The following is a 26,981-nucleotide window of genomic DNA, read 5'->3' on the forward strand; positions in this document are numbered from 1 at the left end:
AGTACTAATCTACTTGCCATTTAAGTTATTTATCTTTAATAGGGTTTTTGTGTTTTTGACGAATACTAGTATCTCAAATCTCTGTTGATTCACCCATATAGGATGATAGGGAATAGTTTCAAAATTTCAAATGTCATATCACATCAGGCAAATGATGAGTCATTACGAATGGTAGGTTAAAGATAATTTTAAATATACTTTAACTTCCCAATTACCACATTTCGTGAGGTACTTGAACAAAACGTCCGACTATTAGAATAATGAACTGCTATTTTAATTATTGAAAGTATTTAAATGAAGGGACACCTGTCTGTAGAATTAAACTTATTTCAAAATCAACTCATCATATATGTGTTAGTTCTAAAGTGAACATCATCGAATTTTGAAATGGCTTTCTTCAATCTTATAATGAAAACAATGCTGACCAATTTGGTCTCATTAGGTGAGTTATATTACATATCACATTACTATGTATACAAAAATTTAAACGGCAAATAATATATATAGCTACTGCAAAACACTTTTTCATTCCTTCCAAAAGGAGATTAACGAGTGCTTGAAAGAATCACGATATTTTGCTCATATCATCTGCAATATTTTTATGCATTCTTAATATCATATATAAAAAAAAAACGATTTGTGGTATGATTGCCAATAAGACAACTCTCCACCAATACTCCACAAGAGACAAAATGACACAGAAATTTTACAACTATACGTCACCGTAGTATAGTATATATTTGACTGATCATAACATGCATAAGGCTAAGCCTACAACAAACAATAAGTTATTTTTTTTTTTGTGAACACACAATGCAAAACCGGATAATTAGTTTCAAGTAAACAGAAGAACGAGCACGTCAAACAACGTCTAGTTATTTTTACAGAACCTAACCTGTTCTATGTACTATAGATCAGTAATCAATTGTATCTCATTGCTTTTCCAAATGCAATCGATGACACTGACATGGTTTTAAGGATGTAAAATTCAAGAGTTAGGTTTTTGTACTGGCCATCAAAGCGACCAGCTATGTGGTGATGGTATTAAGTTAATACTACACGAACAGTTCTGATTTATACATTCATTTTCAATCAAAGCCGTGCGTTTTACAGGGAGTCAAACATATATGTCACGTTCACATCTCAGCTAATGCCTCTTCTGAATAACCGAAGATACTTGTTTATGTTGGCTATCCAAACTACACACACTACTTTTTATCTTGACGTCTATTAAGTGTTCTTAGATATATCTTTCTATATTGCTAATCCTCATACTAAAGAACTAGTTATTAATTTTTCTAAAAAAAATAATGATTAAGGAATATGTTGATGTTTTTAAAAGGTCAAGTGTTTCTGACGGTTCATTGATTTCGATTGACGTTTTGATACACGACCACATCTTTTTTTCCAACAGAATTTTTTTTTTCTGTAAATGGTTCTTTATCAAATCTTATTACAAAATTATTTGCTGCAATTATAACAAAGCATTCTTCTGTAATGAAAAAGGAAAATAGTCTTAATGCAGCTATGTCTTACAGGACATATTTCATCACATTCGAAAAATCTCTTAAATTGCATTCTGTTTATCGGTACTAACATTGATTTTGTATATGAAAATTTTAAACATAGCTAAATATATATATTGCTTTGTTTATGCAGTTATAAGTACTCATAATTTTACATTATTTCGATACTGTTTATTTCTATTTTGGCATTGGACAAGGACATGCATTTTCCCGATTTTTTATGACGTCCTCACACTAAATCCCTTGAATGTGAACTGATTGATACTTTTGTCAGGTTGAACATTATTTATTTATGAGTTATTTTCTTTGAACCTGCTTTTAATAACTGCGAGTATTATAATATAAATGCTTTGTGTCTATTGTATAATGTTATTTGTTATTTTGGCTTCGTATCGATCATCTGTAACTGTCGTTTTGGTTCTTATGTTGTGCTGTCACACCAGTGTTCCAGGTTGAGCTCCTAAAAGTATGTTAAACTCCACCACATTGCTTATGTTCCTGTCAAGAGCCAGTGATTGTTATTGGTCCGTGTGTGTAATATTTGTTTTCGTAAACAGTTTTCGTAAACAGTTTTGCTATTAGTTAATAAGGCCGTTTGCTTCTCATTTGTAATGAAGTGTTGTTTTTGTTGACCTTATTGTCAAGATATTTCAATGGTCAAATGTCGTACGGTGACATATGAATGCTTACTTTTTCATATGAACTTTGGTTGATAGTTCATTGACAATCATATCAAATCTCCTTATTTTCATAAATCTTTTAATTAAACGCATTTACTGTTATTATAGAATTAAGCAAAAGGTTAAACGGGCATTTTAATATGTGCACATGTGTCTCAAGCAAAAAAAAAAAAAAAAACGCAAGTAGCTATTACCTATCTGCTAATGATCTTTATAGTTACTATAGTTTCATATTCTTCATTTTTTATTTGCAATAAGGTCAGCAAATGTCACCAGCTTTACTGATTAATATAAAAAAATCAAGAGGAAATCTGTCTAATGGCAAACAATTAATATAAGATAAGACTAAAAAAGATAAGAACGGATTATTTTGATTCGGCATAGGTCAAATATACCGGACTAGCTACAAAGAGCTTTCGACCAAATATAAAAACATATTGATAACATAAATCAGTCTCATAGTTGAAGGCCGTACGGTGACCTTTAGTTGTTAAGTGCTGTGTAATTTGGTCTCTTGTCGAGAGTTGTCTCATGGGCAATCACTCCACATCTTCTTTTTTTAAATGTTAGATATAATAAAACCAACATGTAATACAAAGTTGAAACTTACAAATTGCAAGTTATAAAAAATTTAACATCAAATTTAGAATAAGTTAAAGCATGTTTTACCTAGATTTAAACGTTGAAATTAGTTTAAACTATGGTTTACTATTCAAATAGATTAGATAACTTTTATAGTTTGGAGATAGTTCTACTTCTTAATTACCACTTTAATACTGCAGTTGTATCTACAAGTTTCCATAAAATCGTGAGATACATGTACTTACACAAAACGTCCAACTATTAAATAAATTATCTGCTACTTAAGCATGTTAAGTACTTAAAGTATCTATATAAAGAGACTTATGTCTGTTAAAATAGACTAATTTCACTGACAAATTTGACCTCATTGGATTAGTCATATTACATTATACATTACTATGCAAACAAAACTTTAAACGGAATTAATTTATAAAACGCTATAAAGCAAAACATATTTTTACAAAAGTAGGATAATGTTTGCTAGAAATAATCAGCAGACATAATACACCAATCTTTTCAGATATTTGTCTCACATCTCTACGCTTAAATCTTATGCCTTCTGTATTATGAAAAATATCTGACAAACCGTAAGCCTGTAACAAACAATAAGGTATTCTTTTGTTAAACACAAAATGTAATCAATAGTTTTAATCAAACAGAAAAACGAGAACGTCAAACTGTAAATCACTCATCGTGTCTCAGTGCTCATTCCGAATGGAATGGGTAATCACTCATCGTGTCTCAGTGCTCATTCCGAATGGAATGGGTAATCACTCATCGTGTCTCAGTGCTCATTCTGAATGGAATTGGAATAAGCCTGAGCCGATATGTTAAATTCAAGTTCTTGTAAATGTTTTGTTTATGTACCGGTCACCTAAGCAGCCAACTTATGAGGTGATGGTATGAAGTAAATGCTACACGTACAGTTCTGAATTATCCATTTATTTTCAATCAAAGCTGTGCGCTTTATAGAGAGTTTAATTGTAAATATGTCACTTTCTCATCTCTCCTCTAAATAACTGAAGGTACTTATATGTGTTGGCTATCCAGACTACACACACTACTGTTTACCTTGACGCCTGGTTTATTTTATTAAATGTTCTTAGATCTATCCTTCTATTTTGCTAATCCCTTGATTATTGAACAGTGATTGTTATTTGTTATAAAGCTTATGAAGGTAATGATTTTTTTAACGTTTGAATAAATCAATTGCTTCTGAGGGTTCGTTCATTTTGTTTGACGTTGGTTCGTGTCTGTAATGTTTGTTTTTGTAATCAGTATTGCTATTAGTTTATAAAGCTGTTAGTTTTCTTATTTATCTTTCTTTTCTTGTTTTTATTGACCTTATTGTCAAGATTTTAAAATGGTAAAAACTCGTACGGTTACCTATAAATGCTTACAACTTTGTCATTTGAACTTTGGTTTATAGTTCATTGACAATCGTATAAAATCTCCTATTTTCATAATTCTTTTAATTTAACACATCTACTGTTATTATAGAATTTAAACAAAAGGTTAAACGGGCGTATAATATGTGCATCTGTGTCTGAAGCAAAAGAAACAATCAGAAATACGCAAGTAGCTGTTTCTTATCTGCTAATGATCTTTATTGTTACTATAGTTACATCTTCTCCATTTTGATTTGCAGTGAAGTTATCAAAATATCACCCGCTTACATAATTAATGACTATAAAAAATCAAGAAAGAATTTGTTTCTTTGCAAACAATGCATACAAGATAAGATAAGATAAGATAAGATAAGATAAGATAAGATACGATAAAATAAGATAAGAAGAAATTATTTTGATTCGACATTAGTCAAATATACAGCACTAGCTCTAAAGAGCGTTTGACAGAATATAAAAATATAAAGATACCATAAAAAACAGTTTAAGATTTAAAACAAACATGTAATACAAAGTGGAAACTTTTGCAAGTTATACAAAATTAAACATTAAAGGAGTAGGGGCATTAAGGCTTGTTTTTTTTTTAAATTAGCCCATAATGTTTAGAAATGCATAGGATGCATAGGGTCAAGAAATATAATGAAAATATATTAAGATTTTCATCTAATGACGTCACAATTACGTCATTATATGTACTGTTTTTATAAAACCGATGAAAAATATAGAATTTTTGCAGTTTTATATCTTTATTTCCGTAGTTGAAACATCGTGCACAGCTAAGAAACAACAAAATAATTAAACAGGAGCTTTATTATTACCATTGACATAATCTCACTAAATATAAAGTTGTTTCTTGGGTGCGTACATACTTTTTCAATGTAAAATATACTTAAAATTTGATGAAAAACAAGGAAAATCATAAAAAAAAAATTAAATATGCAAATTTGTTCATGATTTGTTGCTATGGTAACTTGTTCAATGTCAAATTTGTTTTGTTTTTCTGAATACCTTGTACCTTAGTCAACTTTTCAGTAATTTAAGAATATATATGATAACTTTTAAATGCAGTAATTATTGGGCCAAATGAGGGCCTTATCGCTCCTACTTCAAATGAGTTAAAGTATGTTTTACCTATATATAAAAGTTAAAGATTAGATTATAAAATGGTTAACTTTTCAAAAAGAATAGATAACTTTTTTTGTTAAAAGATAATTCTACTACCCAATTGCCCAATTTTGAAACTGTAGGGGTATCTATTAATTATCTACAAGATACTTACATAAAACGTCCGACTATTAAATATATTTTCTGCTATTAAAGTACTTAAAAGTAATTATCTACTTTAGTACATAAAGGGACGTATGTTTGTTCAAGTAGACTTATTTTAAAATCATCTCATCATATATGTGTGAGTTCTCAAGTGAACATCACCGAATTGTGAAATAGCTATCTTCAATCTTTTATTGAAAACGTTACTGACCAATTTGATTTCATTGGGTGAGTTATAAAACATTATACATTACAATATTTACAAAACTTTCAACGGCAAAAAGTATTTTTAGACGGCTATAAAACATTTTTCATTTCTTTCAAAAGTAGGTCAATGTTTGCTAGAAATAATCAGCAGACATAATACACCAAATCTTTATAGATATTAGTCTTACATCTCTACGCTTAAATCTTATGCCTTCTGTATTATTTAGAATATCTAACATTTCGTTATCCTGTGACAAACAAAATCGTATTCTTTTGTAAACACAAAATGTTAGGATTAGTTTTAATCAAACAGAAAAACAAGAACGTCAAACTGTAGATAAGTCATAGTGTCTCAGGACTCTTTCCGAACGCAATCTATGACACTGAAATCGGTTAAAGCACGAGCCGGTGTATACAATTCAAGTACTTGCAAAAGAGGAGCTTAAGATACGAGAGAAACATTCAAACTCATAGATCTGAAATAAACTGACAACGCCATGTTTATAAGATAAAAGGACAAACAGACAAATACAAGCACACAAGAAACAATATAGAAAACTAAAGACTAAGCGTTTTGTTTTTGTACGGTCATCATAGCAGCAAACTAGCTGGTGGTGGTTATAGGTAAATACCTCACTAAAAGTTATAATTTGAACAATCTTCTTCAACCAAAGCCGCGCGCTTCAAAGAGGGTTTAATAGTTAATAATTTCGTCATGATCACATCTCAGCCCATGCCTTCTCTGAATATCTTTAATGTATTGGCTTCCAAAACTATGTACACAACTCCTAAATTTCGATTTATCTTGGCGTCTTGTAAATGATCTTAGATTATCTTTCTGTTTTGTTACTACAAAACAAGCTATTTATTATTGAAATAAAGCTTTTGCAAATATAAATGTTTATGAATCAATAAATAAATCAAGTGCTTCTGATGGTTCGGTCATTTTGCTTGAAGTTTTAAATCTGTTTATTACATAACCACATCATTATATCCAATTGAAGTGTTCTTGCTTATTTGAATAGTCCCTCATAAAATCGGATTGCAGAAATATTAGCTACAACTCAAACGAAGCATTCTTCTGGAATGAAAAAGGAAAATAATCTTAATGCAACTGTGATGAGATAAGTACATTATAGATGTAATTTTTCTTAAAACATACGTTTCAGCTGTTGATATTATTGAGGGGGCACACTATTGACAGTATTCGTATATATATTCGTTCGAGAGCTTATGGTGTCCTTTTTAAAACACATTTTTTTTATAAATCACAATTTATTGACAAACTAATTAAAAATAATTGATGAATTTGTAACACTTAGTTGCAACTGTATCACATACAAAGGAAACAATCAGAAATATACAACCAATGAAGTTGGGACATGCATATGAATAAGATTGCTTGGTTTAAGATGTGTGTGAGCACTCAACCCTCCACTAACTTGGGACAGTGCTGTTACAGCACAACATGAGAACAAACTTAAAATAAGGCTTAACTCATAGCATATTTCTCGTAATTTGAAAGGCTAATGACACGTCGTTAAAACCCCATAGCCCCGGTGTTGCTAACCATATACCGGGACGTTGCTACCTATTTACATGAGGAGCCTCCAACGTGTTTCCTAGATCTGTTGTTCTGCCCGTAAAAATTGAATTTTGTCGATTATCCAGGATTTCTGTAATTGAAACGATTTTAGTATCTTAGTAAATGCATCACCTGGCTATCACGTCGTCAATGCATGGAACTTTGACCTAGTAAAGTCTCATTATAATAGGTATTAGAAAATGTGGTATGAGTGCCAATTATACAACTTTCCATCCAAGTCTCAATTTGTAAAAGTAAAACATTTGCAAATGAGCGAGGTGTTAGATTATTGACCTAGGGTCATATTCATACATCATTTCCCATAGTCCATTGTGCCTTACTTTTTTCACCTCATCACATGACAATCTTTCAAAATGAAAGTCAAAATATCAGAATCGGTGGGTCACTGTGAAAACTGTCTAAATATGAGAAAATAAAGGGTGGGAGGTAGGTGAAACTTACCTCCATTTGCAAATTAAATATATATTTAGGACAAAGACATGATAATGTGATATGAATATATAAACACTACTACGAACAATACATTAACACATAGCTGGATTTTTAACGAGCTAGTTGAAAAAGTGACCTCACATATACCATACCCAAACGGGATTCGAACTCACCTAAATTCGAGGTAAACTAGCTACCACAAACCACCGTCTGAAAATATTTTTCGAAACTTCTTTTTAGCTCTTATTCTATAATATAAAAATACATATAAAATTGTAACTTAAATAAGTGAGAGAAAAACATATATTTTTTAGTAATGTTAATGGTAAATGTAACACTATTGACTGTGGTATTAAATATTCTTATATTACTTTTATTGATGGGTACGATCAAATTCTCAGGTGAAGTTTTTATGCTCAAACATTGTTGTCAATAAAATTTAATTTAATGTGACTGTATGAGTTTGAGCGTCTCTCTGGTATCTTTCATACAGGCGACAGGTTGACCTAGTCATTAAACCAGATTTAATTAACCATTTTTTACAAATAAAAAATGCCTGTACTAAAAAGTTAAATCATAAAAGTACTGAACTCCGAGGAAAATTCAGAAAAGGAAAGTCCCTAATCAAATGGTAAAATTAAAAGTTCAAACACATCAAACTAATGGATAACAACTGTCATATTCCTGACTTATACAGAAATTTTCTGATGTTGAAAATAATGGATTAAACCTGGTTATATAGCTAGCTAAACCTCTCACATGTATGACAGTCGCATCTAGTTCCATCATATTTACAACGATGTGTGAACAATACAAACAAGCATTATAGGTAGAGTAAGGAATATCAACGTTGTTTTCTCATTTGTTTAATGTATGTAGGCTTTCGAATTTTCCTTTTGATAAGGAAATTTCTAAAGCTTACATTTCCTTTTTGAAATTTCCTTTTTGAAATTTCCTGTGAATTCGATAGTTTTATGAATTAGACTTTTTTCTTTAGATATGCTTTTGTCAGTATAGCTCATAAAGTTACTACACAATGCATTTCGGTCGATTGTTATTGGCAACCAATGTCTCAATTTATTCGTTCCGTACGAAGATAATTATATAATAGCGCGCAATGTATGAACTGTTATGTTCACGGATTGATTTGAAAATAATTTTTGATGTAATAAAACTCTTCAAATATGAACAAATTGCAAATTTTAAAGATTTTGATTTTGCATTTATGGAAATATTGTATTGCAAACTCGTTAACACTTAATTCTCATACACATTAAATTTACTATTCTTCTTTACACAAATAAAAAGAAAATTAAATAGAAGCGAAAAAGAAACGTCTCTTGCTTACATTGCACTCTATGCTTGCCATAAAATTGATATTTTTGTTTTTATTTATAGATAAACCATCTTTGTTAATAGCTCGAGGAGGTGTCAGCATCAAAGAGGAACCTCTTTGGAATACGAAGAAGATTGTTAATGTATCACCTTCTTCTGGCCTTCCTGTTTCGGTCGATTATCACTGGGAAAAACAATTTATATACTATTCTGAAATGCCAGCTGGAGAGTTATATAGGTGATGGTTTCCTAAGTTTTCAGAACCGTTAAATTAAACACATGTGATGCAATCCTTATATGAATATCCTAAACTCAATACTCGTCATAAATTATAGTTGGCGTATACCTAGATATAGGAAGATGTGGTGTGAGTGCCAATGAGACAACTCTCAATACAAATAACAATTTAAAAAGTAAACCATTTTAGGTTAAAGTACGGCCTTCAACACGGAGCCTTGGCTCACACCGAACAACAAGCTATAAAGGGCCACAAAATTACTAGTGTAAAACCATTCAAACGGGAAAACCAACGGTCTAATTTTGACGTAATTATTTTTTTGCAAATGAATAATGTCTTCGAATCAGAAAACTTAACAATAAATAATGAAAGGCATCATAAAACTTCCTTGTCAATTTATTCTATTTCTAGTTGATTCCAAATGAGCTAATTTAACTGAAAACTTGATTAGGTGAATGTATATGTGTTTTAACCACTCGCCTAATGAACAAACTAATTAATTTATGGAGTATTGATAATCACCAAGATGTTGGTTAAAATAAGTATACAAACATGATAGTTTTAATCGTAATAATCGATTAAAAGAATAAAGGATATTGAATCATTTTATTATTTTTCACCTAAATAATACTATTGTTACACCATGGTCAAAATAAAAGACATTGTTCTCCATTCATTTCTGCTGATGTATCACAATTATTGTCGCGTTAAACACAGGGGGGTCCATTTATTTTCAAAGGTACCATTTTTTGTAGAATGCCGAAAACTTTCCCTTTCAGGGATATGTGATTTCGTGGTTTTGCTAAATGCTGCATTCAATCTATAGTAAAATTTTAATTCGTGGTAAGCTGTATCCACGAATAATGAATTCATAATATGTCTCTTTTGGTCTGCTCACACAATATAACGGAACTTGATACAACTCACTGACAAGTGCAATGTTATCAACGTGTGCCACATGTGGAGCAGGATCTGCTTACCCTTCCGGAGCACCTGAGATCACCCCTAGTTTTTGGTGGGGTTCGTGTTGTTTATTCTTTAGTTTTCTATGTTGTGTCATGTGTACTATTGTTTTTCTGTTTGTCTTTTTCCTTTTTAGCCATGGCGTTGTCAGTTTGTTTTAGATTTATGAGTTTGACTGTCCCTGTGGTATCTTTCGTCCCTCTTTTATCAAATTTTAAGGTTTATTTTTATACATAACTTAGCAGGAAAAGTTCTGTTTGCGATAAATTACTTATACAGTTTATTATCTATGGATTTTATTATACCTCTTTTCATAAGGAGTCAGTACCAAACAATATACTGTGAATTCATTTATGTTAGTTGGAACAATTTTCGTGGATTTCATGGGTACAAGGGAACCACGAATTTTTAAAAATATTCAACGAATTACAAATTTTCCAAAGGCGTGAATGCCGAATCCACGAAATTAAATATCCACATTCATCCAAGCATTCCTCAATCCACGAAAATTTCTACCCATGAAAATAAATGAATCCACAGTAAAAAGTAAAATCACAAAAATACTGAACTCAGAGGAAAATCCAATCGGAAAGTCCACAATCACATGGCAAAATTAAATGACAAAACACTTAAAAACGAATGGACAAGAAATGTCATAGTAACTTATCGTGTACGTTCTATTTTTAGTTGTTTTGCATTTATCCCTGTTTTTCTTTGATAAAGGATCTATTTTATTGCAGAGTAAAACTTGGAGATGATGGAAGTGTATCACCTAAAGAAAGTATCATCACTACTAAATCTATAGACTTTTCTCAATATGCTGTAGACTGGGTACAAGACAAAATTTACTGGATAGAAATTGAGAAGAATGATACTTTGTATGTATCAAATCTTGATGGAACAATGATCAAGACCCTGGCTGTTTTAAATCGAGTCAGAAAGACAAAACCGATACTGGATCCGTATAAAAAGTATGTATATCATAGTTTGTTGTATACAATCATTTTTATCAAATTACTTATGTGACGTTTATTTATTGCTCAAACTTTCCATTGTTTTTTCTGCGATGGAAAGTATTTTCTATTGTTCATTTTCATTCAATAGGATGTTTATCCTTATTTATTAAAAAAGTGTTCAGCCATATGTAACGTGATATTCGCATAATTGATTCAAATAATTATCTTTCTGCCAAAGCGGTTCGTTTCAGGTGACGACGTTATTTGATGTCAATTGTTGGACATACCATCTCAATCAGTAGTACCCTTTTATCTAAGGGATTGATATTCAAAGGGGATAACTTCTGATGACTGCTTCGATTTTTAAATGATAAAATTTATATATATATTTTTTTTTAGCCAGGATTAGATTATGTGCATAACACTTAATAGTTATCAAAGGTACCAGGATTATAATTTAGTACGCCAGACGCGCGTTTCGTCTACATAAGACTCATCAGTGACGCTCAAATCAAAAGATTTATAAGCCAAACAAGTACAAAGTTGAAGAGCATTGAGGAGCCAAAATTCCCAAAAGTTGTGCCAAATACGGCTAAGGTAATCTATACCTGGGATAAGAAAATCCTTAGTTTTTCGAAAATTCAAAGTTTTGTAAACAGAAATTTATCAAAATGACCACATTGTTGATATTCATGTCAACGCAGAATGTTAAGACAGATGTTTAAAAAATGTCAAGCGGAATCATAATTACTTTATGAGCTCAAAGATGCATGGAACCAATTAGACTATAAAACGTTCTAAATGTATAGAAAAGGAATATTTCTGGTAATGGAAATATTATGGACCACATAGTGAATAAAGACAAAAACTTAGTAATTATGAAAAAACAGATTTAATTTGCGAATCGTAATTCTATCGTATAAAATGAAGTATCTCAAATTCAACAACAATATCCGCAGTTTGTTATTAACTTGGCTGAATAACTGTCACTGATATTATCCATTGAGTGCCTTGCCTCTTGTGCACATTTTATACTTATTGACTGCATATGAGTGGAATAGTGAGTTTATTTTCCCCGAGGTGCAACTATTGCCATGATCCTGTATATTTGAGCTCCCAAAGTAATTGTGACTGCGCTTGGCATTTTTTAAACAACCGTCTTAATTGTTATGCACCGATACTGTGTTTGATCGAAATATATTCCTTTCAGATATATTTATTTTACTTCATCCAATGGAATAGAGAGAATAGGAATGAACGGCAGGGACAGGAAGGTTATTTATAGCGATATTTTCTTCATAGGAACAGATTTAGGCTCCGATATGGCCATTGGTAAGTTATAGAATTTTGTGTTTGAATCTTGCGTAAGAAAAACTTTAAGATTATATGATTTAATATGCATGAGCGTTATTTTGAATTGCTTATCACATTTTATTTTGTATTTACATGATACGCAATAAAGTAAGAGGTGATTTTCACAGTTGAAACATGCTAAAAAATCAGTTTTCATGAGGAATTGTATCTAAAATATGGTCTTTTGATATTAAATTTACCATTTAAGATTTTCGCTATGCCATGGACAAAGCTTTTCCCCTTGAAAAGTAAATCAATGGTTTTATTAATTTATTTATCTTCAGCCTTCCTATTAGTTATGTTATGTTTTTTTAACATAAAGATTTCTTTAATATTCAGCAAAATTATTAATTTTTACAAACATACGATAAAATTACTAGTTCTTTCGATATTGAATAATCTCTAACAGTCGTGCAAACTTCTAATATAGGTAACACATTAAAATCTTTATCAACCAGGAATCTGCCAAGTAATACTTTAAACTTCAATATCATATCGTTTATCTACTTTCAGATTTCAAAACTGATCGAATATACTACATAGAAAAAGTGCATTCTAGAATTAGCTCGATGAAATCCGATGGTACCGATAACAGAAAAGAATTGACAAATGTATACAAAAGTAAATTTCTCACATGCTATCAGGCAAGTATTTTGAATAATAGTCAATACAGATGTAAGAAGATAAGGCAAGAGTGTCATCGAGACATCTTTCCACCGAAGTCACAATTTGTAAAAGTAAACCATAATGTAAAGCACGGTCTTTAACACCGAGCTTTAGCTCACACCGAACAGCAAGCTAAAAGGACTGTCAAAATGACTAGTGTATTCAAACAGAAAAACCTTCGGTCTTATATATATAAAAGCGAGAAACACTTATGACCCACATCAACAAACGACAAACACTGGAAATCAGGTTCCTGACTTAGGACAGGTACAAACAAAATCAGTGGGCTAAAACGTTTTAATATGCAACAACCTGCACCCATCCGGAAACTATAGTTTAGCATTACAACATAGAAAGACACACTATAAAATATTAACTGGAATGACTTAACTAAATAAAAAGACATATTTACAAAAAACAAGTGAACCATCACTGAACGAACAAGTTTGATCTCTGACTCACACAAAACAAAATGTCAAAGTTAAATGGTTGCTCCCTTAACGTTACAAAAACTTATGATTCTAATTCTGACCGAACATCAAATTTAAGTGTAAAGAACCTTATGAGGGTGGTTAAATTCTGTATTCATTATTTTTATTAGACCGTTGTCTATAATAGATATAGGAAGATGTGGTGTGCGTGCCAATGAGACAACTCTCCATCCAAATAAAAGAAAGAAAAAAAGTAAACCTTTATAGGTCAATATACGGTCTTCAACACGGAGCCTTGGCTCACACCGAACAATAAGCTATAAAGGGCCCAAACCAACGGTCTAATCTATATAAAATAAAAAAAAAACAAGAAACGAAAAACACGTATAAATGACAGAAACAAACGACAACTATTGTACATCAGATTCCTGACTTAGGACATGTGCAATCATTTGCAGCGGGATTAAACGTTTTAATGGATCCAAACCTTCTCCCTTTTTCTGAAACAATAGCATAACATCACAACATAGAAAAACACTATACTTTTCTATACTATGTTGTATTCTAGCCTTATTATTCTCTATACTATGTTGTATTCTAGCCTTATTATTCTCTATTCTATATTTTGCTTCCTCCTTATTCTGCACTTTTAAACCATTATTTTCCATTCTGTTAACCCTATCTATACCATTCGCAATGTCCTCTGGGGAAATTTGTAAGACGAACAAATGTCCTCAAACACACAAAAAATAGTTATTATGTAATTGAATGATTTTATGACAATGGTATCTATCCGAATAAAGATGTCAACATCGAAAAGTTTTATTTAAGAAAAAAGAAGCTTTAAATCATTGAATAAATTATATGTCATTGTTCAATTTCGCAGGGTAACTTATATTACCTTGGTTCAAAGTATGACTTGGATACATTCATGCGCTACAATCCTTCAACAGGAGCGACAACACAGCAAGACCTTGATAACATTTTGTGGGATTACAGGATATATCATCCGTTCGCACAGGTATCAGGTAAGTAACTAAAATAGTGAAAAAGGAGAGGGAGTGAGAGAGAAAAAGAGAGAATCAGAGATAAAAAAAAATGTTCATATGATTTATATTTTAGTTTTGTTTTTATACGGCCGCAAAAATTTTGACGGGACGTATTATGGTATACAAATGTCCGGCGTTGGTCCGTCTGTCGTCTGTCTGGTTTTCTGTCTGTCCGTCTGTCTTTTCCGCGTCCACATGTCGCACCGTAACTTCAGAAACACTTATCGAGTTGTTTCTTATAATAGTCAAACGACCTGTAAACTTTATGGAGGAAATAGGATTTAAATTTTTTGAGTTACGGGACAGGGTTGTGATTTTTTCATATGTCGCCCCGTATCTCAAAAAGCGATTCTTGATTATTGCGTAAAACTTTACACCCTTATTGGTTATATTTATCTAAAGATCTGTATACTTTTTGGTGATGATTCAAAATTTTATTTTATAGTTAATGAGTTCTTTTTAAACACGGGGGAGGGGGTTTCACATGTCGCGCCGTATCTCAGAAACGGTTTATGTTTATTGCTTTAAACTTTACACACTTCTTAGTTATATTAATCTAAAGATCTGTATATTTTTTGGTGATGATTCAAAATTTATTTTAGAGTTCTTGAGTTTTTGTTATAAAAATAGGTGGGTTTTCACATGTCGCACTGTATTTCAGGGACTATTCATGATTATTGCATAAAACTTCACACACAAGGCGAAGAGCGTATCATGCTCTCGTTGCGTAGCTGTTTATAAACTTAGTAAAACAATAGTATTTTGTTTTTACATTCTTGACACAGCGAAACACCTTATTCAGGTGGTGTTGAAAGGGTGTGTTAAAATCCTGACTACTGAAAAAATAAATTAAACAAAAACTAAAAAGCTATACATTTTTGAAGATATCATTTGTATTAAGTACAGTCAATAAAATTATGAGCTAAACAAATCTAACTTATAGTAAGCAAAATATAATATAAAGTAAAACAAAATTCATAAGATGTAAAAAAATTTTTAGAACAAATGACAACGATTAACTCATAAATTGAGGTCATGACATTACTTGTAATCTAATTTCTTGAAAGATTTAGAAAGTAAAAAATAAATGTGATTCATTATGATGGGATGCATGTTTAATTAGACTATTTACCGGATTTGTTTTAACATGAGCAACACGACGGGTGCCACATGTGGAGAAGAATCTGCTTACCCTTCCGGAGCACCTGAGATCACCCCTAGTTTTTTGGTGGGGTTCGTGTTGTTTATTCTTTAGTTTTTATGTTGTGTCATGTGTGCTGTTGTTTGTTTGTCTTTTTCATTTTAGCCATGGCGTTGTCAGTTTGTTCTAGATTTATGAGTTTGACTGTCCATTTGGTATCTTTCGTCCCTCTTTTAATTACTGATGTAATACTAACTTTTAAACAAACGGTCACATGGACACCAATATATTCTTTTTTTCTCGTTTTTTTAAGACATATAAACGTTTCACTCCTAAGTATTTCTGTATACAATTACTTTAGTCGTCCAGGAACAGGCTAAGGGTCCCTGTTTATAAAATGAACCATCTATCCAGGGGAAATTGCAATAAAAATGTAGTCCACCTTTTACCTTGGATTTACAATAAGTGTACAAAAATAAATACATATAATGTTAGAAGCATCTAACAGTTCTATACTTTTATTTCAAAATAAAAAGTAAATAATAAGATACTCACACAAAATATGTGCATTTACTATAATAAACATGATAGGCTAATACATTTTATCGGTTTTTTTTATGTTTGTATAAATTGATAAAATCGATATTCTTATACGATAAAATATAAAAAAAAAATGTTTACTGTCTAAATTTTCATTATAACCGACCCCAATTTTGTCTTATCAATGATGTCAACGCCTTTCAAAAGAAGAACAAATTATTTTTCAAGTTTTGTTTCCAGATTTTATAAATATCTTGCGGTTCTTAAGGCGTTTTGTCAAATTTTATTGAATTCCTAATTTTCCATAGTGCCCATTTAAAATATATGATAATTATGTTTAAAAAAATATCATATTTTAAATCTCTCGTATTTTTACCTAATAGAATGTCCTTTTCAACAAAAGGATTATTTATTCCTATGTTTGATTTGATAAGTATTTCTTGGAGATTTTTTTAAATTAACTGAGATGTACTACAACTGAAAAATAAGTGTTGCAGGGTTTCTATATCACTGTCATTTTGACAAATATGGTATTTTCCATTTGATATCTTCATTTTTTTAATCTTTCTTCAGTATATAAAATATTGTGCATGGATCTCCATTGAAATTCTTTTACTTTATTTTCAATTTTCAAATGTTCTAATCCCGACCATAAATTTTCCCAAGGTATATTTGTTCCAAATATTTCCGCCCACTTAATTTGACATTTTGGAGATACATCTTTATTTAAAATCGTACAAATATATTTGAGTTTTAACTTTTATAGTTTGATTGTTTGGTTGTTTAAGTTAATGATCTCAAGGTCATTCGATATCTTTAATTTATTTTCATGATTCAAATTCTGGTTTCCGCAAGATTTCAAAATTTGCACGAAATCTTTAGGAATTGCCTGTTTAATTTTTGAAAATTCGGAAATACAATTTCTCCTATCAATCACTGAATCAGCCTCCTATAAATTTCATTACAGCTAATAAAATCTGTAGTTTCTGAATCCCAAATGTCCTGGGTAGTTGTGATATCGCTTTTCAAAAAAGAAGAGTAGAACAATGGTTTATTTTTGAAACGAATAGAAGAGTTTCCAAATATCCTCGTATTTAAAATATCACTTTTATTAGAAAGTGTATCAACATTTATTTGAATGAATCCTGACCACGTATTTATAATTTTCTGATAAATCTGTGGTAGTTGGTTCATATCTAAAATATTTAAACTTGAACATTTACATACAAAAAAGGCATCATTATATTTTTCATCAAATTTCCGAAGCCAATACTTACCGATCGCATTCCAGCTTTCAAATGGCTCATGAATTAAACGATATACAAGTTTTGTTTGTTTACTTTTAATAAACGTATCTATACTTACCATTCCTATCCCCCCTTTTATTTCAGTAAACAGCAGACAATTCTATCTACCTGATTCACTTTTCCGTCCCATATAAAGTTCCAAATCATATTATTTAGCTCTTTAGTATAATTATCCGGAATTCCTCGTATTTCGATCTCGTAAGACCAGAGAGAAAGTATCATATTTTTTACTATAAGTGTTTTACCTTTAAATGTAAGCTTCTTACTTTTCCATACTTGTATACACTTTTTAACTTTATCTATTATTTTTCTCCAAATATCATCGTCATTTATTTCATATCCATGACACACCCCTAAAGTTTTAACATTGCCTGTGATCCATTTGATTTTATCAAATTTAAATCGCTTTCTTTTAGAAGCCCCTAATAGTTAGCCTTTTGTTTTGTCAAAGTTTATTCTAGAACCCGAAGCTTTTTCGTATAAGGACAAAATTTTGAAAGTATTTTCTACAGAGTTTTCATTTTTATTAAATACTTGGGTGTCATCTGCAAACATACATAATTTGGTTTCTATAAAGTTCACTCCCTCTTCTGGTAATGTTAATCCTTCTATTTTAATGTTACCCCTAATCGCACATGCCATGGGTTTAGTCTTTATGATATACAAGAGAGGCGCTATTGGACACCCTTGCCTAGCGGAGCGAGTAATCGAAAAGTATCTTGATAAAAAACCATTGGTTTTAATACATGTAGTAGCATTGTATAATAGCATTTTTATCCATGCTCTAAATTTTCCGCCAAATTCAAATTTCTCCAATACAAAATCTATCCATATCCATTCAACCCTATCAAACGCTTTTTGTTGATCCAAAAATAATATGATTCCTTCTTCCTCTTCGTTGTAAATATATTCTATAATGTCCTGAATCATTCGGTAAGCCTCTCTTATATTTCGACCTTTAACAAACCCCTTTTGATCGGTGTGAATAATTTTAGGCAATATTATCTTAAGTCTTTCAGATAGAATCTTTGCAATAATTTTATAATCACAATTTAGTAAAGTTAGTGGTCTCCAATTTTTTATATTTTCCCTTTCTCCTCCTTTATGAAACAAGGTTAAGGCCCCCTTATGTTGAGAGTTACTCAAAATAGTATCATTAAAAATTTCTTGTAGTAAACTAAAGAAATCGTCTTTTATTATATCCCAGTATAAAACATAAAATTCTGATATTATGCCATCTTCGCCAGGTGATTTGTTCTGTTTGAGTAATTTTAGTACCTTTTCTACTTCACAGATATTTATATCTCTATCTAACATTTCTTTATATTCCTTACTTACCTTATCTATCATAAACTGACACAGTTTTTCGCCTGCTGTTTTGTCCCAGCCTTCAGTTGCAAAAAGTTTAGTATAAAATTTTACTTGTTCATTTAAGATAGAATCAATGTCACATTTATACTCACCGTTTTCTGTTTTTACACGTTGCCATAATTTGTTCCGCCCATTTTTCTTTTCTAAATTAAAAAAGTATTTGGTCGACTACTCCCCGTCTTCGGCCCATTTAGTTCGTGATCTAATTTTTGCGGAGACTGTTTTGTTAGTATAATATTCCTTAATTTTATTTTCTATTTCTAAAATTTTGTCACATGATTAAATTTTATTTGAATCGTTCAATTGAAGTTTCAATTTTTCAAGCTGTTTTTCTAAAACTATGACATAATTTTGTTTTGATAAACGGTTTAGTTTTTGACTAATTTCCATGGTCAAAAATATAATTTTTGATTAAATTTGTAACATCCCACCACTCTTGAATGCTATTAAATCGGTTCTTACTTTTAACCCAATTTTCCCAAAACGTTTTAAATGCATTTGAAAATTCATCTGTCTTAATTGTATTTAGATTCATGATCCACATTCCCGGTCCTCTTTCAATATCATCTAATTTTATTTTTGAAGTAACTATGTCATGATCACTAAATGGAAATGTGATAATACGTGTGTTTAAAATTTTGCAGCTAAGAGAGTTCGTACAAAAAATGTAATCTATTCGTGATTTTGAATTGCCTCTTTGAAAACTATACCGTCTATTTGTTGGAAATTTAGACTGCCATATATCATCTAAATCAAAATTTAATAGGAGACTTTTCAACTCGTTTAAGCCTGTATCATCATTTTGATGTGAAGGGGACCTATCTAGTTTTCTATCTAACGCACAATTAAAATCTCCTACGAAGATATTATAATGATCTGTGCCATCATCTGAATACATGTCATTTTTAGAGTTTTTCAGGTTTTCAAAAAAAAATATTCAATGACTTTAATGTTTCTGTAAATTGTTTTTTTTTTCGGAAAATTATAGGATATTTGTAGAAATTTTCATTCTAATCCCAAGTTTACTCTTAATTTCTAAGTTCATTTGTAGAAATTGAAAAATAGTATGCAAAGGAAACAATGAAGCCGAATTTGCTGAAATGTATTCGATAAATATAATAATATGAGACAAGTGTATACACATATTTTTTATTTAAATTTCAGGTACAAATCCCTGTGGTAGCAACAACGGTGGCTGCACTCACTTGTGCTTACCGAATAATACAGGAAACCCAGCGTATACCTGCGAATGTCCAGACAAATATGAGAAACAAGGCAACACATGTGTTGAATCCTCCTGATTATATTTTTTAATGTATATGCTTATTATTCCTTTACATAAAAAAAATAGTTAAACATAAGAAAGATTTATTTATACAAACATTCTGGATTCATATATCGATTGATAAATATACTTTTTTTTGTCTAGCATGTATACACAACGAATTGGGCTTGAGTATCAGAAACATGTTCAGCCCTGTCTCATATTTTACGCAACAATATGATTACCAATGAGAAATGTATAAGCCAAGATTAGAATAAAGGCAACAGTAGTAAAGACGTCGCGTACGGTGTTGGTGATAATACGGGTTTCTCTTTCCAGTTCGCCTTTATTGCATTTGTTAGAAGTTTCGGAATTGATAACTATATAAATGTATATATCAAAATGTGCGTAATTAAAAGTTGAAATGGAATATGCCTTAAAATCAATAATTTTATTCATTTTGTTACTCGAATGATCCCTAATAACACTGATTTTGAGCGTGTAGACAAGTAACACCGCGACAAATGATCAGCGTTGCTTTGAAGTTATTCTTGTCATTTTTTAAACTTAAAAAAAAAAACGTTGTACCCCTAGCAAGAGTAGTCTTTGGTGTTAATGGTGTATGTTTTATTTATGACGTCATCGTTAACTGGACAAGTCTAACCAGGACGAAAAGTTCACTTTGTTTTGTGGTCAAGCCGAAAATTGAAAACAAATATGGATAGGGGTGAAGTTAAGAGTGATTTTAAAGGTAATTCAAATAGATTATTCCGAAAATGATATATCTTTTTATTCCGTATATAATAAGGAAAAAAAATAAAAAAAAGTTTTGTTACAACATTTCAAAAGATTGTGGCAGAATTAATGTTTTTTTGAAATTTGTATTTCTGTCACAAAACCCAAATCTCACATATTTTTTGGAGCTCTTAAAAATTCGAACGAATGCTGCAGATCCAAAGCACAATTTACATATCCACCCTTCCTGTGTCAAAATTATACAATAAATATACAACTTTCTATGTCTTCAATTAGTAAGTATTGTTTAAATTATGTCCTAAATTGTTCATTTGATTAAATCCGTTGAAATGTCACACTCGCCGTTTTCTGACGTTTTGGCGTATTTGTTAAGTGTCTTATGAAAAGTAATAGGCAGTTGCAGTCTTTTCTACGATATGAAATTTTATTCAAACGCGAAAACTTTTTTTTTAAGTGTATGAAAAAAAATTGTGTCGAAGTTTTAAGAGAAAATATTGAAAAAAAATAAACGCGATCTTTTTGTTTTTGTCTAGTCAAAATGTCACAAAACGCCGTTTTTTACATTTTTGTTACAAGTATGATAAGTCATATTATACAGTTTTGGAGGGGGGAAATTTGAAATTATAATAGCAGAAAAAATACTATATAACATTAAAATCTACTGTTCAGGGATTTTTTTGAACCCATTTTCGATCAAATGTCGGAAGTATTAACGACACAGTCAGCAACTACTTTTGTCTAGTCATAATGTCACACCATGCTTTTTTACTTGTTTTGACGTTACGTTCTGTAAAACTTGACATGTAGTGCCTATCGTCGAAAATTGCGGAAGCCTTTACGTGTCATGCTAATTAACTTTTTCCAATTTGATATAACGAATTATGAATTTGATATAACAGATTATGAATTTGATATAACAAATTATGAATTTGATATAACAAATTACGAATTTGATATAACAAATTATCAATTTGATATAACAGATTATCAATTTGGTAGAACAAATTATCAATTTGATATCACAGATTATCAATTTGATATAACAAATTATCAATTAGAAATAACAAATTGTCAATTTCTCTACCAATAGTATGATTTAATTATAATAATGAGATTGGTTGAAACATGCGTAACCCAAATTGGCGCATTTTTTTGTGTATTGATTCATTGTTTATCTGACGTCCAGCGACAAATATGTCATTGAATGCTTATTCAAAACTTTCTTAACAGGTTTAATGTTTCTGAAACCCTCTCCCTCCCCTTTTATCTATTATTTGAGGCAGTTTGGTGACTAGTTTGAATTTTCTCTATTCAGTACATGGGACCTGGTGTCTTAGAACGAACGATTATAATAGAAAAAGGATCAATTTATATTGCACATTTTCAAATAAGAAAGAATGGATAGTGTGTTTCTAGGGACATGGGAACATGCAAGGATAAAAAATGCTGGCATGCTTCTTTATCAATTTCGATGGGCACATACAAGGAATAATGAAACATCCTTAAGTTCATCCTTGCATTTTTATGCCCCACCTACCATAGTAGAGGGGCATTATGTTTTCTGGTCTGTGCCTCCGTTCGTCCGTCCGTCCGTTCGCTTCAGGTTAAAGTTTTCGGTCAAGGTAGTTTTTTAAGAAGTTGAAGTCTAATCAACTTGAAACTTAGTACACTTGTTCCCTATGATATGATTTTTCTAATTTTAATTCCAAATTAATGTTTTGACCCCAATTTCACGGTCCACTGAACATAGAAAATGAAAGTGCGAGTGGGGCATCCGTGTACTTGGGGACACATTCTTGTTCTTTATATATTTGTTTCAATATTTATTTTGTTTGCACAGTTTTTATTAAAAAAACAAAGACCCATGCGCGAGATATAAGAAAAAACCCATGCACAATCAGTACAATACTGTTGATAAAGTTGCAGTAGGAACTGATTTTTCTCTTTATCTTGTCTAGATTGTGGTGCACATTCGCCTATACATTGTATTTGTATATATGTTGTTGTTTGCAAATTGATGATAGTATCAAGAAAAACGTAAATAGCTGAGTGACAACCATAGAATTACTTTTATTTCCATGATGAACCAAAGTGAACATATACATACATGCAACTTTAATATTAAACCAGCATAAATTAATGCTAGTGGTTTTAGTATAATTATTTAACTATGAAAGTTTTCGCTAAAATGGGCTATCGAAAATACAGCTGAACGGATTAATTCTGCGCTAAAATGGGCTCTAATGTCTGCGCTAAAATGTACCCTAGTAGCTTTTCGCTAAAATTATCTGCGCCCATCTGTGTTCTTGTCCAAAGTTGAGATTAATTTTCTTTTTGTTTATGAAATTGGAAAATTTGATTAAATTAATTTTATTGTGGTTAATTATGAATTTGCTTTCAACTGTTGATTCTTTTAACATTTAATACAGGCGATGAAACAAACGACTCGACTAATAAAAATTTTATTCGGAAATTATCAAAAGCGCGGGATAAAAGAATAAGCCCTTGACACCATTTGCGAGTATGATGGTCTTGTGAAACAATGATAGTCCGTCGGAAGGGGGCGATAAATGACTGACCCGTGTTAAGAGAGAGCAATATCTCTTGCACATAAAAGTCACCCTTTTAGATTTCGAAAAGAGCAGGCTAAAGCTACAAGGAATCACTCGCACCCTCAAAGTGGAAACGGATTAATATAAGTTGTAATAACTTGTTTCCCAATCCAATATAAATAAATATGTTTAAACTGAAAGAAAAAACAGCAAAAAAGACAGTGGTTTAAACTTTATTAAAAATATCCTGTTTCAATCAAAAAAAAGAGAAAAAATCTTTGCTCCAAGGGATACTAATTTAAATGAATATTATTTTTCCGTTTTAATTTAACTGTACTTAAAAAAATATGTGCCGCTTTTGCATTTCGGTTCTATACGTAGCAAGTCAAGCAAACCGCTCATATAAATTATGCTGTATGATTGAGCTGCACGAAATAAAAAAAAATTACGACGTTATTTATACAATGCATGAAAAATAACGTCAAAATAACGTTACCAAAACTAACACCAACACCGTACGCGACGTCACACCAATGTTCGAAATTCATAAATCGATTGAGAAAAAAGCAAATAGATGTCAACAAATAAAGACCACCGTTTAATAATAAAATTAACATAAAAAAAAATCAGACCGGATAGTACGCTACAAAAGGAAGATAATTTTTAGAGAGAAACCAGTCATCCAATTTCATAATATTCAATGAAACTATTCTCACAGACAGTATCGAACGACGATCACTGGACTACAATTTACCTGCATTGATCTAGGAAATGAGCAAGACAACATACTTATTTATTTATCCTGGTTAACTTACTTTAAATAAAGCTAATACTAACAATGACCACTGCCCTTTCCTCGATCTTGATATCTATATCACTAACGGAAAGCTGAATACTAAAATTTATGATTAAAGGGATGATTTTTCATTTCCTATCGTTAATTATCCGTTTTTAGATGGTAACGTTCCATTGTCACCATCTTACGGTGTTTATATATCTCAACTTGTACGATTCGCTCGTGTATGTAACAATGTTTTAGATTTTAACGAGAGAAATTTATGTATTACTGAAAAATTATTACACCAGGGTTTTCGATATCACAAACTAGTCAAAACATTTACTAAATTTTATCATCGGTATAAAGACATCATTCGTAAATATAGCTCAACATGCAGACTTTTTATACGTTCAGGTATTTCACATCCAATTTTTTATGGAAATATTCTTTATAAAGCACAAAGGTGTCAGTATTCACCTCATAAACTTACAAAACCTTTGAATAGACTTATTAAGAACGGATATAATTACGATACTGTTGTCAAGTCATTAAAGATTGCATATTTTGGCGTTAATATTGAGTCACTGATAAGGTCTTTGCGTCGGAACTAAACACATTTATTCTAAAAACAGTTGTTGGCATGACACGGGTTATGTTCTTCTCATATATGTTATGATGGTATGATACTAAACCCCTTACGGGAAGGATTGTGCCTGATGTTCATATGATGAAATCATAATCTTTCAGTCAGTTTAATTGAAGTCTGGAGCTGGCATGTCAGTTAACTGCTAGTAGTCTGTTGTTATTTATGTATTATTGTCATTTTGTTTATTTTCTTTGGTTACATCTTCTGACATCAGACTCGGACTTCTCTTGAACTGAATTTTAATGTGCGTATTTATGCTTTTACTTTCCTACACTGGTTAGAGGTACAGGGGGAGGGTTGAGATCTCACAAACATGTTTAACCCCGCCGCATTTTTTGCGCCTGTCCCAAGTCAGGAGCCTCTGGCCTTTGTTAGTCTTGTATTATTTAAATTTTAGTTTCTTGTGTACAATTTGGAAATTAGTATGGCGTTCATTATCACTGAACTAGTATATATTTGTTTAGGGGCCAGCTGAAGGACGCCTCCGGGTGCGGGAATTTCTCGCTACATTGAAGACCTGTTGGTGACCTTCTGCTGTTGTGTTTTTTTTATTTTGGTGGGTTGTTGTCTCTTTGACACATTCCCCATTTCCATTCTCAATTTTATTATCAATTCCTAAATTTGACTCCAGTTTTTGAATAACTATTTACACGTAAACTCATTAAATTCAACACTTTATCATTACAATCATACTGCTGGATATTTGATGGGAATGAATAATATTTTGTAATTTTTGAATAGGTACAAGAAGATGTGATATGAGTGCAACTCTCCATCCAAGTCACAATTTATAAAAGAAAAACCCTTATAGGTTAAAGTACAGTATTCAACAAGTCTAAAGTCGTTCTTTTTGCTTACATTGATTTTTTTTTTAATTTTGTCTGGAAAGTCAACAAGATTCAATTTTCCTCAATGGTTTAAGATATTGGCGCATAAAAATATGTAATACAGTTAGTTATATTGGTATTGTCCTTGAGTTATCACAAACAGTAGCAATAAAGAACAGAACGAAATACTTAGTGTTTCTTCCGAGACTAATTGACAAACTATATTTCTGGACAGGAACCTGATTTCATAAAAAATACTGAAAATGCAGTTTATTTTTCTTCAAAATTGTTATAATTTTTCGAGATAACTATGCACTTTTTTTTCAAAAATTTGCAACTGAACGGTTTCGTGCATTCTTTCTGCGTGTACAAGTTAATAACTTGCGTAGAAATAAACCAAATTTATTTTAGAATCTTCAGGAATGCATATTGGGCTTTGAATTGGCCCTGTTTCTCATTTGAATTCTCATTTAATCGTCACCAATATAAAAACAAAGATTTCAAATAAACCGATGAAAACATCACAGCACACACTTTCATATATCCTAATTTCAATCCTAAGTGGATCTAAACCAAATTTAAAGTTGGAAAATGCAACTCTCTGACCAGAGATATTTTATATAATTATTTTCTTTGAAAAATTTACAAGTCTGCAATGTAATGTTACTTTTATAGAGATTTATAATTTAAATCAATATACAAATTACCGCATCAGACTCCTGAAATTAATAACGTGTTGTTTTTTTATTTATTTTTATCGATATATTACACAAACTAAAACTATGAGAAAATGACATCTATTGACTATTCTACATCAAATAAAAGATGGACGAAAGATACAAGAGGGACAGTCAAACTCATAGATTGAAAATAAACTGACAAAGCCATGGCTAAAAATGAGAGAAGACAAACAGACACAACAGTACAGAAGACACAGCATAGAAAACTAAAAACTAAGCAACTCGAACCCTAACCAAAAACTGGGGGTGATCTCAGGTGCTGAGATTCAATAAAGCTATCATAGTAACTGTATATTCTTCTTACTCAAATAACTATCATTCTTCAGATTTGTTAACAACTTTGAGCTTATTAAAAAGCAA

At 31.1% G+C, this 26,981-nt stretch overlaps 1 protein-coding gene across 3 annotated transcripts; it reads left to right on the forward strand.

The window, feature by feature from the left end:
* Positions 1-294: 294 nt before the first annotated feature.
* Positions 295-26,067, forward strand: LOC143055959 (vitellogenin receptor-like). Of its 3 annotated transcripts, XM_076229020.1 has the most exons (8): positions 295-442; positions 9,107-9,281; positions 10,985-11,215; positions 12,411-12,532; positions 13,067-13,197; positions 14,537-14,678; positions 20,223-20,373; positions 25,796-26,067. In XM_076229020.1, the coding sequence occupies exons 1-7, from the start codon at positions 388-390 to the stop codon at positions 20,357-20,359; spliced, it is 993 nt and encodes a 330-aa protein (XP_076085135.1). In that variant the 5' UTR covers positions 295-387; the 3' UTR covers positions 20,360-20,373; positions 25,796-26,067. The 3 variants fall into 3 exon arrangements, with proteins under 3 accessions (XP_076085135.1, XP_076085134.1, XP_076085136.1); XM_076229019.1 differs by lacking the exon at positions 25,796-26,067 and having other exon boundaries at positions 296-442; positions 20,223-20,417; XM_076229021.1 differs by lacking the exons at positions 295-442; positions 25,796-26,067 and adding an exon at positions 5,555-5,691 and having other exon boundaries at positions 20,223-20,417.
* The last annotated feature ends 914 nt before the right edge of the window (positions 26,068-26,981 follow it).

This window comes from Mytilus galloprovincialis, chromosome 13, assembly GCF_965363235.1.
Source record: "Mytilus galloprovincialis chromosome 13, xbMytGall1.hap1.1, whole genome shotgun sequence".
NCBI classification, from domain to species: Eukaryota; Metazoa; Mollusca; class Bivalvia; order Mytilida; family Mytilidae; genus Mytilus; species Mytilus galloprovincialis.

What these genes read in the sequence shown, in the direction of transcription:
- LOC143055959 (XM_076229020.1), top strand. Translation starts at nt 388, where the DNA reads ATGGCTTTCTTCAATCTTATAATGAAAACAATGCTGACCAATTTGGTC. An exon ending in CCAGCTGGAGAGTTATATAG is followed by an intron (nt 9,282 to 10,984) that starts GTGATGGTTTCC and finishes ATTTTATTGCAG; the next exon opens with AGTAAAACTTGGAGATGATG. An exon ending in ATACTGGATCCGTATAAAAA is followed by an intron (nt 11,216 to 12,410) that starts GTATGTATATCA and finishes TATTCCTTTCAG; the next exon opens with ATATATTTATTTTACTTCAT.